This window comes from Heptranchias perlo, chromosome 2 (assembly GCF_035084215.1).
Source record: "Heptranchias perlo isolate sHepPer1 chromosome 2, sHepPer1.hap1, whole genome shotgun sequence".
NCBI classification, from domain to species: Eukaryota; Metazoa; Chordata; class Chondrichthyes; order Hexanchiformes; family Hexanchidae; genus Heptranchias; species Heptranchias perlo.
In genome coordinates, this window is record NC_090326.1 from 11459455 (window position 1) to 11477158 (window position 17704).

Consider the following 17704-nt stretch of genomic DNA (forward strand, 5'->3'; position numbering starts at 1 on the left):
CTCCCCTAAACACCAACCATTTAAACAGCCAATTCTGGGCCCTGATGGGAGGTAGCTTGGGGAATTTTTTGTTGTTAAAAAAGCTGATGGGAAAGTAAATTAGTACTTATAGAAAAAAAATACTAAATTGTTAAGAATTCAGATCATCAGACAGGAAATTCACCGGATTTAATTATTTACCCCTCAATAGTGTCATTTTTTGCGTCTGCATAAATTTGAAAAAAATATATACTTCAGCACATTTTGCAGATAGTAGGCACTTTTGGCAGTGATGAAAATCAGTTGACAATTTGATGAGCCCTTTTAACCTCCTATATTATTCTGCCCCAAAGTAGGAATGCATTTCTTGTAGTTAAAACATCAAATACAGCCAGAAAGGAAAATAAAGCCATAATTTTAATTAAACGCTTCCAGTATTCTGTAACGGGACTGTTTATTGGTATAAATACAACAGAATCCGTTGGGGATATTTTTCCAGGAAAGTTCAAGGTTAGCGCCGACTGAAAATGAGTGCAGAGTAAATCTGGAGTTCGAAAGTGTGGGAATAAATCCGATGGAAACCACTGGGTGCCTGTTTTCAGTACCGATGGTGCTGTTCTTTTTGCACTATTGTTAGTGTCGAAAATGAAATTAATTCCGATACTGGTCTGCATGATGAAAGCGACATATATTGGATGAACATTCGTTTTACTTTCTGGCTGGTTTTGAAGTGTTAAGTGGCTTCTGTTCAATCAAAAATCTTTGGGCAGTTAACTAAGACGGCCTCTGAAAATCTAATTACGAGTGAAATGTCAATTTGTGTTTAAAGCAACCGTATTTAGACTCGGATTAACACGCTGGGGAGAGAACTGATGTAACTAATTTAATGGCAGCTTTTCGGTTGGTCCCTGTTGATGGATTTTGCAAACGATAGCTTAGACAAAATAAAGTCGTGTACAGGATTTTTAAAAAAAACTCGACTGACTGTGCAAGTATGAACACCAGCGGGAACTCGTTCAGGGTGGTACCTGTCAGTAAATTGACCCCTAGGTTACCCCTGACCTTAAACCTGCAACATCCCAGAGAGACTGTGTGCTGCCACGGGGCTCAATTACCCCAGCGCTTTGTGGAGGTTTTTAAGCGAGAGAAGCGGCAATATAGCATTAAAATACAACACACTGTAAAACACATTAGTGTCAGTGACGTTGACGTGTAATTCTTCTTTTTAAAGGAGTTTCTGCAAGGAGACAGCACCAAAGCGCTGCAAAAGCTGGGATGGAAACCAAAAGTTGCGTTTGACGTAAGTTTTCTGGAGTGTTTCTGTCAGTCCATGTGTGCATATTGAGTGTCTGGGTGCCAACACAGATAACTCCCAGCTTCATCTTGTGTTAGAACATTTTTTAACGTTTGATTTTATTTCTCAATGGAACATGTGACAGAAGAATAAAACACTGTCGATGTCACAATCGGTAATGTTGGGTTAAAAGCTGCTGCTTCTTTTTTCATTTGCTTTTTTAAATATATATATGCTGTCGGTTAAATTTGCTCCCGCTTCCTCCTTCCTCTGGTCGGTCCCTGACTTGTGTGAAGTCCACAACGATTCCCAGTGCCGGTTCACGGTGTAGCTCGAACTGGTGACTTGGGCTGAACCGGCCTTCTTGCTGAGCTGATGGTGCTTTGCTTGTGTGCAGGAACTGGTGAAGGAGATGGTGGCAGCTGATATTGAGCTCATGAAGACCAATCCAAACGCCTAAGGCCGGATACTATTCCACACACCGGAGCCGCAAGACCTTCTTATGAAACAATGGGTGCAATGCAATAATTAGAAAGAATATAATCTACACATCAAATAAACAAGGGAATCAAACTTACAGCGTGATTGTTTCTTGAATTGTGTGTTAAGATTCGTACCGTTACTCCAAAACAGTACAAATGACCGGTTATTTATTAATTGGGACTGGTTGATGGGAACACTCTTTAATGATTCAGTTGTATTTCTGTTTTAAAATGCCTTTAATATTGGAATTACTACTTTGTAAACTGGGTGAATTCTGTGTGAGATTGAAGAGTAGCGATGCTTTTGTACGTGTTTCTGTATTTTAAAAAAAAGGTTCTGTTTTAAACCCGATATGTTGATGAGTATGATTTTTGCCCTATTAAAATATGATGGTGCCGATTTCTAACTATTCAAGGCTTCCTTTTTCTCTTTGTGTGTGTGTGTGTTTTATATAAATTCTAACCCGTGCAGCGTCCATTCCTGTGCGATCGGTTTCATGATTTTTTTTTTACACACATAATAGGGTTGATTTTTAATTTTAATGTACTTTGATGCAGACCCATAATCGCCGACTGACTTTAAAGAGTAGCTTTCACACAGTACGGAACTTTAGCTTCCAATGAACAAAACAGGCTTAGTTTTCTTAGGCACGGTAATGAAAAATTCCTTGGAAACCCTATGAAGGCTTGTGGACGTAAGTGGGAACAATTTTAGGGGTAGGGAAGGCAGTCTGGTTATAAAGGATCCCTCTGTATTTCACACCATACAACCTGCAGATCTGTGCCCTTCCAGTTCCGTTCCCTGCTTTCTATAATTAGACCCCAGTCTGACTCGGGGGGATGCTGGCGATTTTTTAAAAATACAGCACGCCCTCTGGTAGATATTTAACCTTTAAGGTAAGATCATTTAAAATCTTTGTTTTGAAACTTTTTCTTTCCCTTTTGGAAAATGATTTTTTTTCCCAAAAGGTACAGGACGCGGTTATGTTTCATGTCTATCCTCTTTCCCTATAAGCTTTCAATGTATGTTATCCATTGAATCTTACAGTTTATCCTGGGTCCGGAAATCCCCCCTCCCCCCCCCCTCAAAAAAAATCTCCTTCCTTCCACAGAAACCACCACAAGTACAGCTCTTCAGCCCTCTTACTGTTAGTCTCTGCTCTTAATGCAAAGTATTTTCGAATTGATTAAAAGTCAGTCAGTCCGACCATCTTTTTAAACATTACCGGAGCAAAATATATCTTCAGATTTTATCACACTGCGTAGGAAGAAGAGACCAGAGTGACGCTGCTCAAAATGAGTTTAAAGAAAAAATGATAAGTTGGGAATAAATTTGGGGCGATATTTATATAAGTGAAATACAGTAAGTCTTAATTGCTATATACAAAAAAAAGTTTCAGTCATTTCGTTTCCTGAATGTTTGCATAGGCAAAAACAAATCCACTTTAGTCATTGGGTGGTTAAGTATTAAAAGGAAAGTGTTGCAATCATTTGAATGGAAGAAGCCACCCAATAGATTTCCATGTGATGCACAGGGAACACAGTGTCTATGTGGGCTGGGTTTAAGAAGAGTGTTATTCAATGTGATTTGATTATAATAAAAGTCTGTACAAAAATTCGCATATTCTCATTGACCTTTCCTCGTCTAATTCCAATCCGTTCTCAGTTTGTTAAAACAAATGGTCAGTCCATTTTCCTGGCATCAAATTGATGATCTTATCGTGCAGGAGAAAGTGAAAATTCTATATGAATTATTGCGGCAACTAGGGAGTTGTATGCGATGCATTTAAAATGCACAGCACGTTTTTTTTTTCTTTTTTGAGAAAAGAGTTTATTAACAGAACACCTTATATAACAGGCTTCAGTTCCCAGTAGTCAGACAGTGGGCCTTATTGAGTTTAATTGGGAACATATGTCAGTAAGCATCGCCAAAGTCTGGGGAAAAAAAAGACACCAGCTTATATCGGGCTTGATACAGGTGCAAGCAACTCTTTCCCCTTCAAAACCTATTTATTTAAAAGTTGAAAGTAGGCGATCCAGGTACCTTCATAAATGAATGCATTCTTGGCATTTGTTCATCGGATTGTTCAAACAAAAACATTTCAAAAAATAATCGAGCGCAAGCGTAAGATTTGGAAAAATGTAGATTCGTGGTTCGATTCGTGCACCGCTCCTACTGCCTGGGAAACAGAATCGTGCCTCAAATTCTGACAGTTGCCCTCAGCTGCTGAAAGGAAGCCTTGTCCGCAGAGATTACGTTTATTATTTTTTTAGAAAGGGGGTATTGGTGTAGATTTTATTATAATCTCCCTTATAGCACTCTGCAATTCTTTGAATGTGACTTACGTTTTCGCTATTACTTTGGTTCTAACGATTTGCAAAGAAGTGCTACTGAAAAGTCAAAAACGAAATTATCATTTAGTTACTGGTACCTAGCCTGGACTGCTTTCTTTTGGAAATCTCAGACAGCGTATATATTAGCTTCAAAAATGCGTTTGTGTTTAAACAAAAGTGTAGAACTTCACATAATGTAGAAATGACGCAAAATTGGTATTGGGCGGATGACATTTTGTTCGGTGCAGAATCACATCCAAATCAGTATATACACCAGACACTATCTTATTAAACAATATTTCATATTTTACGCACACCTGTAAGTCAAAACTGATCACCGCTTCGGGAATTGCAAATTCAATGTTACTTTAATTTTAACAAGCGACCCGAAAATATTTTAACGCAGAAATTCGTTGAAATATTTTGTTAAAAAAATTGCTAAGTTATGAAGAGTCAATGATTTAAAATTATGAACCGTATTTTCGAGCAAACTGGTGAATTTTACTGTAATGGTTGTGTATTTCATGCAACGGTGCCACAAGAACAATCGTTAAAATTGGAGCATTAATAAATCCCAGATTGACGGATTAACGGCATATTTACAATTACTACTTTCAAATTAATTTACAATAGCGACAGGGACCTTTGAAAATCGATGTGTATTAATATACAATTAGTCGTACAATAATTTTTCAAAGGTCATTCTCAATATTAAATCAGAAAGACAAGTGAAATGTTGTCACCTCACCCTTGAATCATAACCATATGTAATATGTGTATGAAGGTTAATATATTTCTAGTGATTGGTGTTAATTTCCAGTCAATTGCTGCACCATCGAATACTCTTCAAGTACAAGTATACGGAGCCCAGGAAGGGCATACCTGAATTTTCAGTTTTCCTCGGATAGATGAAAAATACAGTTTGGTGCGAGTTTGCAGATTGAACTGCGTGTAAACTTGTAGAGCGAGGAGGGCACCCGCAGATGAGTGTTTAAAACAATATATAATTATCTCGCTTAATAGAGTGAAAAATGGAGATGTAGACTCTGTGTGTGTGTAAATACGTGTGTGTGTGTGTAAATATATAAACAGATGCCCGAACAGGTTCTACCCTGACCAGTAGTACTTGAACTCTTGCTAGGTTCAGCTGACATCAGGCGGTCAATCACTGCCAGTCTCTCGTGGACTTCCCGTCAATGGTTGGATGCTGCATCTTTTTCCAGTTTCTATCTAGTTAGACGTTTCTGACCATATCCATGACCAACTAATATCACAAATTACTTACAGTGCTGGCTTTACACAAGTACCTTTCAAGTAGTTCTGTTTTTCTTTTTAAAAAGAGTACAGTACGTTTCAGCTCTTGTGTTTTAAGACACCCGCTGTAGAGGTCGGGACAATTAGCATTCGTGCGAAAAATGTAGAGATTTATTCACAATTATGCGCCCAAAACTCAGCTCAATTTCAAGTATTTGTTCATTCCTACACTTTATATATTTAACGTTCTTACATTGTCATTAAAATTAGTACTTTAAGAAATAATCCCCGCAGGAACTTTGTGTTTAATTTTTTTTGCTTACACAATATAAATTCAATTAGTGTCTTGTGGCAAAATAATGTATTAAAATTAAAATAAGTATATATTATACAGAACTGTGAAAAATCACATGCAGTCTAAATTTTAATAACAGGCTTGTACGGTTACAATGTACTTAAGAAATCACAAAATAGTGCTCCAACACGGCGCCTTTATTATATTAATGTACCTGTATATTATATATACAATATGTATTGTATATAAATACTTACCCAGAAAATTGGTCCTAATTGTATTTATAAACTAAGGAATCAGATGTATATCTTGTGACCGGTCTATATAGTTGTGATAAAGAATTGTTTATGTCTATTCGTTACTGTACAGACTAGCTGTCATTTTACTAAACTGAAACACTTAACCTGAGTCTTAAATGTAAACCTATTGCATTCCTCATTACATTTACAATAATATTGCCATTTCGGCTTAAAGACGTAACTTAATTAACATATTGGGATACTTGTGATTTCATTACATGTATTATATTGCTTGAATAACCATTTAACTTCAAACATGTTCTGCAGTTAATTTCGCTACAGCTTTGTTCAACCAACCATCTTGTAAGTGACCGTAGCAAATGTTATCTTATAAAAGGTTTACCAAAAAAATCTTGGAGAAATAACAGGAATATAAATGAGTCTTCCAGCTGGCCTATGAAGATGGAGACGTTGCAAAATGCCATTGCTTTCTTTTGAAGAAATGTCATTTCAAATACAACAAATGTTTCTGAGGGTTATACAATGCTGAGATTACACCGTCTAGTTATTAAGCACCAGTGGGCCTGCAATTTCAAAAGATCCAGGACCTCTTTAATGTGTTCAATCTGCCCAGGTGCAGTGCTCCAACTTGAAGTTGCAGTTCTGTTATTCCGCCCCTGATACGATGCTGCCTTGTAGTCTGCCTGCTGGCATTGGTAGAGTTTCCCCAACCCCAGTCTTGTACTGAGAGGAAGTGAGCGCAACCGTGGCATCAGAAGAGTCTCGCAGTTACTGTTTTGTACCATCAACATTATTGGCCCCTGCAGATAGCAATCAAAGCCAGGCCACTCATCTCCACTCAGCCTTTTTATTCGGCGAAAATTAAAATTCAACCCATCCAACATATCTTTTAACCGCACTGAAAGTCATATCAAAGAATAAACGTATTTACAATGTAAATTATATTACGAGTTTACATAATATAAAATTCTGTAATACACCTGGAAACACTCCGAGGTCCCGTTCGGCTGATACCAACTGATTTCTCCAGTTTCTATAAAAGCTGTTTTTAAATTATTGTTAATTTCGGAATCATATTCAGTGAAAGAACAGTGTTTGATATTAGAGAATTTTGGATAGATCGGGTCTCTATTCGCAAAACATTGCCAAGGAAAAATTCAAACCTTCCATTTGTTGATATGGTGCAAGAACCGCTACTGCAATTCTCACAGGGTTAAGCAGATAGTGTCCAGTGGTGGCTGCAATTTTTCAACTCTGGTTATTCCACTGATTTTGGGCTGTAGTTCGGCAGAAGGTTTATGCAATTGGTAATGCGGATATGCTTTGTATTTTTACCTTCACTTTAAGATTTATCTCATCAAATATCACAATTGTAAATAGCAAAGTGTTTAATCATTATAATATTTGGCGGTTTATCTGCAAAGACCCGTTATTACCCTTCTATCTAATCTAAATTCACCGTCAGTGTTCAGCTAGGTATATGAGTTGAGTAGCGCTAACTAAAACTGTCGGTAACCTTTTAACGCAGCCCCGGCAGATCAGCAGGATGGGCACGTAATATTTCAACTTCAGTTGAACATAAGGTTCTACAACCAACTGCTGAACCAGGTAAATAAAATGTTTCACTTGTATTCTTGACTTGGTGGAAAAGTGAGTAAAGCGAAAAAGCCTTGCGGTCTGCCAGCCCAAAGACTGGGCGAATTGTGTGAAGTCTCACAACTACAAACTGGACGGGAGTCAAGACAGCGTCTCACTTCTCCACTGCTATAACCACAAGGAAACACCGCACAAATAACAATTATTTACTTTTTATATTTAAAAATAAAAATCACATTCCATCAAAATCTTCGTTTATGTCAAGACAATCGTTTAAAAGCCTCAGCAATCCTGTTTGGCGTCGGTTTGCTAATATGATGCAGCGAGTGGGAGGGGAAATCGCCGACACCTTTGTGATCCTTATCTCGGCTGAACTGTGAATTCTCACTGTTCTCAATTCTTAAGCACCCCCCACGCCCCCGCCTCCCCGAGTCGCAGTATAATGAATAAATCTCAAGTGCAATATTGTGTCCAGACTGCTCAATTAGCCAATGTTATTGGCGCGGTGCTGGATTTTCTGTCGAAGCCCCTGAAACCCCCACCCCCAGGTTTGGAGGAGGTGGGGGGAAGGTGGGAGCGAAGCTAAGGTTATGAAAGAGGCCATATCACTTTACACGTCTACTTTAAGGCTATATCTAAATAACTTGAGGGGGGGGGGAAACGAATCGTCGAGTGTCTAACAAAGCTTCTGATGGAACTTTTCCCAATACTGTCATTTATTTCAGAGAATACGCAACAGTCTGGTTGTCATCTCTGGGATGTGGGGACAATTTGAAAACGATACTCTTGAGCATTTGAAATAAATGAAAAGAGATAAGGGCAGATTCAACCGCCTAATGATACTGGGGTGAAGGTAAAGCTTTTGAGCTGGAGTTGAAATACAATCTGAGCCCAGACTACAAGTGGAGGCCATGGAAAGGGGAGAAAGTGTGTCTTTACCATTTGTATTTTCCATCTCCCTTACTGGCTCGTTCTACATTAAATGTACACAGTGAGCCCACAAGCAGAAAAAAAAACCCGCAAACGACTTTTTAATTCCCTTTTTTTAAAAAAAAACTATATTTTTCACAACCAGCATCTTGGTCTCGTAATGACGCCACGAAGTGGAATTTACAGCCCATTTTGTGGCTATTTAAAACCAAAGTTAAATGGCATGTATTTATAGCCATTTCTAGTTCATACTGTTAACCAGTCGCATTAAGATTTTAATTTGCCTTCTTTCCCCCACACTCGCTGAGAGAAGCGGTTTGCTGTTTAAATGAGTCACATTGTCCTGATTTCAGCGCTGAGTCTCTGGGGGCGCCAAGACTTGCCCTGAACTTTCCTGCTCGTTCAGATGTCTTTGTGCTGCAGCTTGCTTGCCTGTGTGCACTGGCGGTTTTCCGACTTAAGAGTTCCTATTTTCTCTTCATGTAGACCAATCTAAAAAGTGTCGGGGCTGCTGGTGTGTTTGTGGGGCTCACATACCCTTTCGCCATCTGTTGTTTCCCCCGACCCCCGCCCCCCCTTCTCCGAAAGTGTTTGTGAAAATTGGCCCGTTTGCCCACCCATGTTGAATCAAGCTGTGTTTATTTAGGGAAAAAAAATTGTCGGCCACCCAACCCTATAATCAGCTCTGACCTGAAGCTTTCCAGCGTGAGTTTGTTCTGACGCTTGGCTTACTACGGGAGTGAAAGTAAAAGCAGAGGAGCCAACTAGAGTCTGGAGCAGCTAAAATCGAAAGTAAAGAAAAGCCTGACCCTTTCACCCAAACTAGTCTGAAATCAGACGCATGCAAATCACTTCAGTTCAAGACAGTGTGGAACACACCACTGACTACACAGCAAAAATACACGGGGACAGTCTGTCCTGACCAAACGCCGCAAACTACCATAAAGACACTTAGTTAGACGGCGCTGAGCCCTGGGAGCTGCCAGTGGCCAGTTCCAACACCAGAACCAAGATATTTTTTTAAAAGCTTCAAAACTGTATCCTCTGCATAGAAAAAAAACTTTTTATTTTTTTAATTAATTATTTAAAATATATTTTATAACTTTTGGGCGGCAAGCTGCAATGAGATTGTCAGGGGGACATCAGATTTCAATTAGTTGGGGTAGAAATGTATGCAACATAAGCTTGCGTAGATTTTCTTTTGGAAATTCTAATTTTGGTCTCCACCTACAACACATTTTAAATAACCCGCCAGTTAAAAAAAAAAGGATTACAACTCGACAACATCTCAAAACTATGAAACCAAGAAACAGAAAACATTAACTGTAAATATATACATATATATTTAAAGATTTAGAGATAAAGTGGCCCAGCCAAAGCCCCGTGTTGATCTCATTTCTGTTGTGGAATTGTTAAATTGACATCCCCTGTACTGACCTCTGGCTGCATTTCGCTCTGTGCTTTTCCGTCTAATGAAAAATGATTCCGCACACTGATTGAATTTTATTTCTTCCTGGACTAGTCAGATTTAGTTCCATGTGTGCAATCAATCTTCTTACTAACGCGACGTTTGTTTATTAGACTGGGGAGAATTAATGGTTTTATAATTAAAGTTGGAAACCGAATTTCTAAATGTGCACACGCACCTTTGTATGTACATGTTTATGGAAGTATGTACATACAAAGATGTCGCTATTCTTAGGAATACACAGTCCTGTCTCTCCTGTTGTCTTTAATTTTTATAAATAGAATGATCCAGTGGGATAATATGTATGGAATAAATCCGAACAAAAATATACTAAAACCTCCATCTGCATTAGATAAGAATGTTTGTTTCTATCTTTAAACTGAAATTTTAGTTAATCGTGCTTACATAAAAGATTTCTGTATACGTGCATTTGTCTGATGCAGTATGTATTAAATTGTCCCATAAGCATTTAAAAAAAAAATCAGTATTAATACTGTCAAACGTAAAAAAAATAAATGTACGCATTATATACGTTAACATTTGTACGCATTCTAATTGGCTCATCTATCATTTATTTATCTATTTTTTTCTGAATGATTTCTTCATATTTGACGCTATACATTTACTACTGCTTCGTTAAGTAAGTGCGATCCAATTCTGGTTAGATGTACACGTTTTGATTAAATAGGATGTCTGGACCATGGATTGAACACTCACTAATGTACAGGTAGAGGGAGAATTGAAACGTCAGACACGCAGCTGTGTCCCTTGTTTTTTTTAAAAAAAAACTCCCACTGCTTTCGTTCTTTTGAATATTTTCTAAACAGGTTTTCGTGCAGCCAGAATACTCAAATGTTGTGTTTATAAATAAAAATCCGCGTGGATTGAGAAACTAGAAGTTCTTTAATCCTGGTAACTCGAGAGAGAAGGCTTTCTCATCTGGTGTTTGAAGATTAAAGAAGACGATATAGCCAAAACAAAAACAGATACTGCCGTAAAATTCCCCGACACTTAATCCATTCGCTTAATGTTTGGGCAGATGTAGAGCCAATGTATTCAGACAAGACAAATCACAATTATTAAAACAAGGTCTTAAATTTTAAGTACTGCACCATGTGTGTAATCTGTGGGGAGTTTTTTTCTATTTCCACATTTATATAATTAAACCCATAAATAGGTCTGCAATTCTACATTTTAAATCCGATATTTGAATGAAGTCAGTTATGAGTAGCAGTGGTATATAGCACTTCCACCCCTGAGACACTTACTACACCCCACTCTTTACTTTGTTACTGAGGAATTATCTTGTCACTCTCACTTGGTGAAATATTTATCATATATCATAGCTGGTACTGACTGCGGCGACCTCTAACTATCAGCGTGTTTATCTATACAGACGCACATTATTTATATATGTATTGTGTATATGTGTGGATAAATGGCAGGTAGATGGGGACACACATATAGATATATACATATATGCCCGTGCATTATATATATATATACACACATATAAACACACACATAAATAATAGAACCCTGTTATATGCAACAAGTTGGGATATTACTATAAGCAGACTTGCATTACAACCGACCTGACTATACTATTGTAGCAATGAAAAGGATAAAATTGATTCTTGGGAACAATTTGCAAACATGAAGAAATAGGTAGCGATTTTCTCATATTGAATGAGAATTACATTTCCACTATACATATTTTCTCTGTGTCCATATTGTGAAATATTGTATTATGATATAGTTCTGTCAATTTGTATACATTTAGGTCAAATCTCCTATTACTAATCTTAATCCCATATCCGATATTGTTTGATTAGGTAATATAAATTATTATACGAGTTGTTAAGTGTTTAACATTCATAAAATACAGATCATATTATAAAAATGCGATTAATAATACATTTTATACCACCATTATTCTGTACATTTTACAACACGTTCGCCATATTTTACATCTATCCTAGCATTCAATGTTCTCTGTTCCTACGCAATCAAATCATCCTCTGGGGAGTCTAAAACGTGCTTTTATTCTAGTACCTGGTGAGTTTGATTTTTTACATTTGCCAGCTATTCAACGGTTCACAAGTCATTAGTAATAGTCTTAATTTTTGAACTATCATTTGTCATTAGCTTCCTATAAGTTCATATCCTTAGGCAGAAATCGCGCACATCACCCATACGTTAACACAGCGCCTCTTGAGAGACGCGATTTAACAATGATCGTCTCATTGACTGCATATTTACAGTAAGTATCTGCACAAGCCCAATCCATTCGCTTACTCGAAATTGTCATCGGCTACACGCTCGCTGACATATTTCACTTGTGATTTCTGGTGTACAATCGTAAAAATAATTGGTACATTCGATAAACTGTGATAACCGCAGTTCTAAATATCGATACTTGTTTTTGATTGAAAGTTGATTAACCACATTCTCTATTCAACTTATACAATAATATACACAAAAATATTAATAATGAGATTCCTTGTAATTTTACTAAGACGTTATCTCCCTACCCCCTCTCCGCCTACACACATTTTGAAAACGATAGTGAATTACATATTCTAATTTTCGTACATTAGGTGAAGTTTTTTTTTGTAAAACTCAACTTTTAACCAAGAAGCCTATCGTATTTCAATATTCTCAAAAGTTGTTGGCATAACCCACTGAATTGAGTGATATTTACAACTGGAACCTTAACACGGGCAGATGGCAAATTACAAATGCACGGACCATAGTGCGAGCTGTATTAAAAGATAGTAAAACATTTTGCATTGATTAAAAATGCACTCAAAGCTGCTTTCCTGTGTACTGAGCAGTGCTATCTGTTACGGCCAATCTCTAGGGCGGCTTAGGGCGCAAATATATTTCTGTGTATATCCGCAATCGAACGTATCTGTGCTCACGTCTGTAATCTGTGTCTCGAACACTTATTTTTAAAACGTACCAAAATGTAAACGAACAAAATCATAATCGAACTAAAAGCGGAGCTGTGCGTTCCTCGCGGATAAAATAAGGCGGGTTGTAACATCGGGTCGTGTCTATCAACTGCCAAATGTCAGGAATGAAATCTGTTTAAACTCTACACCTATTCCGAGGTTCTCAAACACACGTGTGTATTCAAAACAAACTATAGGAATGGTGTGTAAACAGTTAATCACTGAGCGGCTCCGTGTCTAATAGAACTCGATTAGCCCAAAGTGAACACATTACACAGCTCTATCCCAGCTCTGACCAGTGACCTCAATCACGTTAGTTCAAGCAAATTAATTGCCATGCAAAAAGACAGTTGATTTTGTTTAAAAAAAACAATTTAAAATTTAAAAATGCAGATTAACTCTAAAGGAGATCACCCTTCTTTTTTTGCAGTGATAGTATTTAATAATAGTGACGATGGTATTCATTTGAAACATGTGTTTAATGGCGCAGGTTTTTGCGGGGCGAGGGAATTGTCTCCCAGGGTTTCTTCTTTAAATGTCTAGTCAACACTCAGTCAGCCCTAATAAGGCATAATATGCGCTCAATAAATCTTACTGCTGCCAATGCTCTTGTGTATTGTTTGGGAGGCCTGTTGGTTACTGTAATAGTCTCCTCTTATTTGCTGTACGGAGTTAAATAAATATTCCCAAGTATAATACAGTAGTATGATTTAAAGCAATGGCATTAATGTAATAAGCGCTCCCAAGTTCCAACTTCAAATGTTGGATAATTAAATGCCAAGCGGCAGTGCTTCAATCGGTTCAATGGTTGACGCTGGCTAAATGTCGGTTTTATTTTTTAGTGCAGTTTGGGCTGCTAGCTCGAAATTCTTCACACTGCCTTTGTAGGACGGTAGTATAAGTTTATTAGTTCCAGATTGGTTTCTGCCTAATCTTAAAGCGCAGGTTACTGGAGGTTAGAGGGGGACGCCTTTAGCTAGGCCCTACCTGGCTGCACTTCAATAAAGGATTAAAAAAAAGCCAATCCTCATAACACTATCAATCAATACAAGTACACAACATCCTCCACATCGGGCTTCTCTGAAACTTCCTTGGGACAGAAATGTAAATGAAGGAGCCTTGATCTTTAAACTTCTGTTAAAACGGCCTTGAGTTTTTGAAGTACAATATTACTACTCATGATCTCCATCTAAATGTACGTTAAAAATTCAGAAGTTAGTATAACGGAACGCAAGAGTTATTTGTATGCATTTCAATCCATCCCGTGTAGGCCGGCAAAAGCGAGCTGATCAATTTGACTTTTTTTGGGGGGGTGGAAAAAAGAGTGACTGAAGAACAAGCTACCGGTAAGTGGAATTTCAACACGGAGATAACTGAAAATATTCCGCATACAGTAACTTTAAAAGTACCAGTTTCCATAAACCATCGTAAGTCCCAGAGTGCACCTGAAATCGGCCAACTTTTGAAATAAGAACATGCGGTAAACTTCACATAAAGAGTTAAGAATGCTAATTAAAACAAACTTTTTATTTTTGCAGAAATGTTACTTTAAACAATCAGATATAAAAAGTTGAACGCAAGCAGCAAGCTTAGAAGTAAAAGAGTAATATTGTAGGGGTTCCTGTCTTTCCGCTGTACTTACATTCCTTTAATAAACATGCCAGATCAGATGGGTCGCAGAATTACTACTAAAATGTAAAGAAACAAATGGTAAACACCTCCTTCATCTTCACAGCAAGGTGGCTGGGGAATCAGCTTTGAGTGTTACAACATCACCTTTAAGAAGCGGTAGATTTATTGAGACCTGCGAGCATATCAAAATTGTCGTGTGAGTTTGATGTTGTCAGCTTTTATTAAATAATCCACAGGTGCCTTTAAATCACTGCCTGATTACTCTAATTTGGCAGCAATCAAGTAAGAAAGCAATTGCAATTATTGTCTAATTGTTGTCTTTAGATAGTAGGGTCGATAAGGGACAGTTTTATCCGAAATGTCAACTGTGCAAACATTTGGCATTCGCCACCGTTCTGTTTGCCACAGCGCATCGTTTGACTTATATAGCAGATAATAACGAAAGAAATCGCGACACATTTTGAGATTGGAAGGTTTGGGACGCCACGTGAACCAAATCCAAATCCTATTCATTAAACAAGTGGCTTATGTTGTCTTTATACCAGCGGCAGTATTTGGACGTACAGTTGTCCGCCAAGGACCGAACCCAGAAGTTGTAAAACAAAAGTTGACACACTGAAGACTCTAATTTCCAACAGACGTGGTTAGCACTCGAATCGAATTGTAATTTATTTATAAACAAACAATGCAATGCCTTCAGAATATTTTCAACAAGAGAGAGAAGAAAATCGCGGTATACAGTTTCCCTTTTTATAATGGAAGGTGTTAACATCAAGAGGAAAATAAAAAACATTCGAGGGAGCTTTAGGGTGAGCACTAGAACACTTTCGGGGAGTTTGGTCCATATTTAAAAAAGGATATCCTACTACAACTTAAAATAAATTACTATAAGACATTTACATTTTATAGCAAGTCCAAGTAAGTTTGCTATGAATTTTAATAGATTTGACACAAACTTTATAATATTTTAAACAACTTTTTTTTGCAAAATAAAAGCAACTTACGTTCCATTTGGAGTAACACTGTCCTTTTAACCAAATTTCAAATTGGATTTGTTTTCTGTTTATATACATATATGAAATATGTATCTAAACATGGGCTGTTGTTGCTTGTGTATTTAAAGAAAAATAATAGTTTGTAAACGTTTCTGTCAGTACTTGCTGCAGTCATAGACAAACGAACCTGAGGTACGGTAAAGTGACTGGGCCGCAGGAAAGGGCATTTGGCAGCTGCTATTCCCATTGACATGTGCAGAACTGACGGCGGAGTTACTGAGGCCGATTCTCTGCGATTCAAACATTTCTCGGACCGAGTGAAAGTTCTGCTGCTGTCCGGGATACGCGCTGCCAGTCAGATGACTCAGGTCGCCGGCCTGATTGAGGTACCAAGAGGCTAGGCGTCCTGCTCCAGGTCCCTCCTGGCCGTTGCTCAGACCGTGGGTTAAGGACGAAGTGGCAGTGGTGGTGGGGATGGAATAGTCTGGTAAAGCCTCGTCCACGGCGTTGGCGGTGGCCGGCATGTGAGCAGATCTGTCCCCGGAATAGAGGCTCATCGCCTGCATGTTGCAGTGGTAAGTCCCAGCACTGCCACCGCCGCCTCCGCTGGAACTCATGTTCTGGCTACAGGACGAGCTGTAGATGGAAGGCTGGCTGGTGGAATAGCTGAGGGATATAGAGGGAGTTATACCTGTCCTGGAAGAAGCGACCAGGCTTGGATTGAGTTCGCTTGAGTGGTGGGGCGATCCCCTGAGAGAGGTAATGATGTTCTCCACGCTGAAGACCTGACCAGGGGCCTGGGGGTGATGCTCGGGGTTGTCCAGGCTCATGGACCTGTTGGATGGGATGCTGTGAGGGCTGCTGCTGGACATGCTGCTGCTGCTGTCAGGGCTCTCAATCTTCGGTACCATGCCCATAGTGGGAGAAGCCTCCTGAGGAGGGGACGGAGCCCCATTCTCGATCTTGATCTCCTGGATCCTCATCGGCTGAGAGTTGGCGGCTTTCTCCGACTCTTGAGCCTGCTGCCTGGGCTGCGGGTCTTTGGTCTGCCGGTCCTTCTCCTCTTTCTCCCGGACGGCGTCCTTTTTCTTAAAGCGCCTCCTCCTCCTCAAGAAACTGCCATTCTCGAACATGTTATAGGAGTCGGGATCCAGAGTCCAGTAGCTGCCTTTGCCAGGTTTCTTGTCATCGCGGGGCACTTTGACAAAACATTCATTGAGAGACAGGTTGTGACGGATGCTGTTCTGCCAGCCTTGCTTGTTCTCCCGGTAGAAAGGGAATCGTTCCATAATAAACTGATAGATCCCGTTCAGCGTGATCTTCTTGTCAGGGGCGTTCTGGATGGCCATCGTGATAAGGGCGATGTAGCTGTACGGAGGTTTCACCATGTCCTTGGGTTGGGGCTGGGGAGTGTAGTGTCCATAGGATCTGGCCATGCCGGCGGCGTACTGTTCGTGGGCCGGATGCGAGTACATGCTCATTGGGGCCGGCATCCCCGTGTAACCCGGACCGGCTCGGTAGTAATTCTGATCGCTGATATACGGCACAACTCCCAAAGAGTTGGGACTCGATACTGAGTAGCGAGCTTGCATCGCTGCTTTTCCGCCTTTGGTGCTTGCAACAAAAAAAAACCTGACTTTTCTTTGGCCCCCCCACCCACCCCCCCCGCCGCCGAAATACCGACACACACACACACACACACACAACGCAAGAGAGAGAGAGAGAGAGAAAATCCAAACTTTTTCCAAGCTGCACAGAAGTTTAACTCTTCGCTCCAAACTTATATTTTCTTTTTCTTTCCGCGGGGTGGCAGACTGAATTGGAAAACTTCTGAACTTTGAGCATCCGTCACTTGACAAGACTTTTACGCAGTTAGTTTTTTTTCCCAGCTGCAGCCCCGCCCCGAGGTAACACTGTCCAATTGAAGTCGCTGCCGCCCCTCGACTGAACACCAGTTGCTGCTAGTTTCTGGCCACACACACACACAAACACACACACATATATATCGCAGAACCGAGGTGGCGTCTCATTTGCCCCATCCCACCTCGAACACCAGCCCCCAGTTCCAGTCCCAGAGGCACGGCACTTAAAAGGCATTGCCCCCTTTCTGGACATTTCCCCCTTTTTTTTTGCTTTCCTGTTTTTAACGCTCTAACTTAAGTTGGACTTTTAAAGGTTAGACTGCTGCTAACCTGGATTTGTAAAGTGTCAAAATAAATAAATGCGAA

At 39.4% G+C, this 17704-nt stretch overlaps 2 protein-coding genes across 2 annotated transcripts in view; one reads left to right on the top strand and one right to left on the bottom strand.

The window, feature by feature from the left end:
* Nucleotides 1-2165, top strand: part of gmds (GDP-mannose 4,6-dehydratase) — a 726937-nt gene extending 724772 nt beyond the window's left edge. Inside the window, exons 13-14 of the mRNA XM_067995743.1 lie at nt 1211-1279; nt 1671-2165. Coding sequence (XP_067851844.1) covers nt 1211-1279; nt 1671-1733 — 132 coding nt within the window. The 3' untranslated portion in view covers nt 1734-2165. The remainder of the gene's footprint in view (nt 1-1210; nt 1280-1670) is intronic.
* Nucleotides 2166-14406: 12241 nt separating this feature from the next.
* On the bottom strand, nt 14407-17134 carry LOC137332945 (forkhead box C1-A-like). The gene is made up of 2 exons (XM_067996995.1): nt 15486-17134; nt 14407-14653 (listed from the first exon to the last, which is right to left on the bottom strand). The coding sequence occupies exon 1, from the start codon at nt 17066-17068 to the stop codon at nt 15632-15634; it is 1437 nt and encodes a 478-aa protein (XP_067853096.1). The 5' UTR covers nt 17069-17134; the 3' UTR covers nt 14407-14653; nt 15486-15631.
* Nucleotides 17135-17704: the final 570 nt, after the last annotated feature.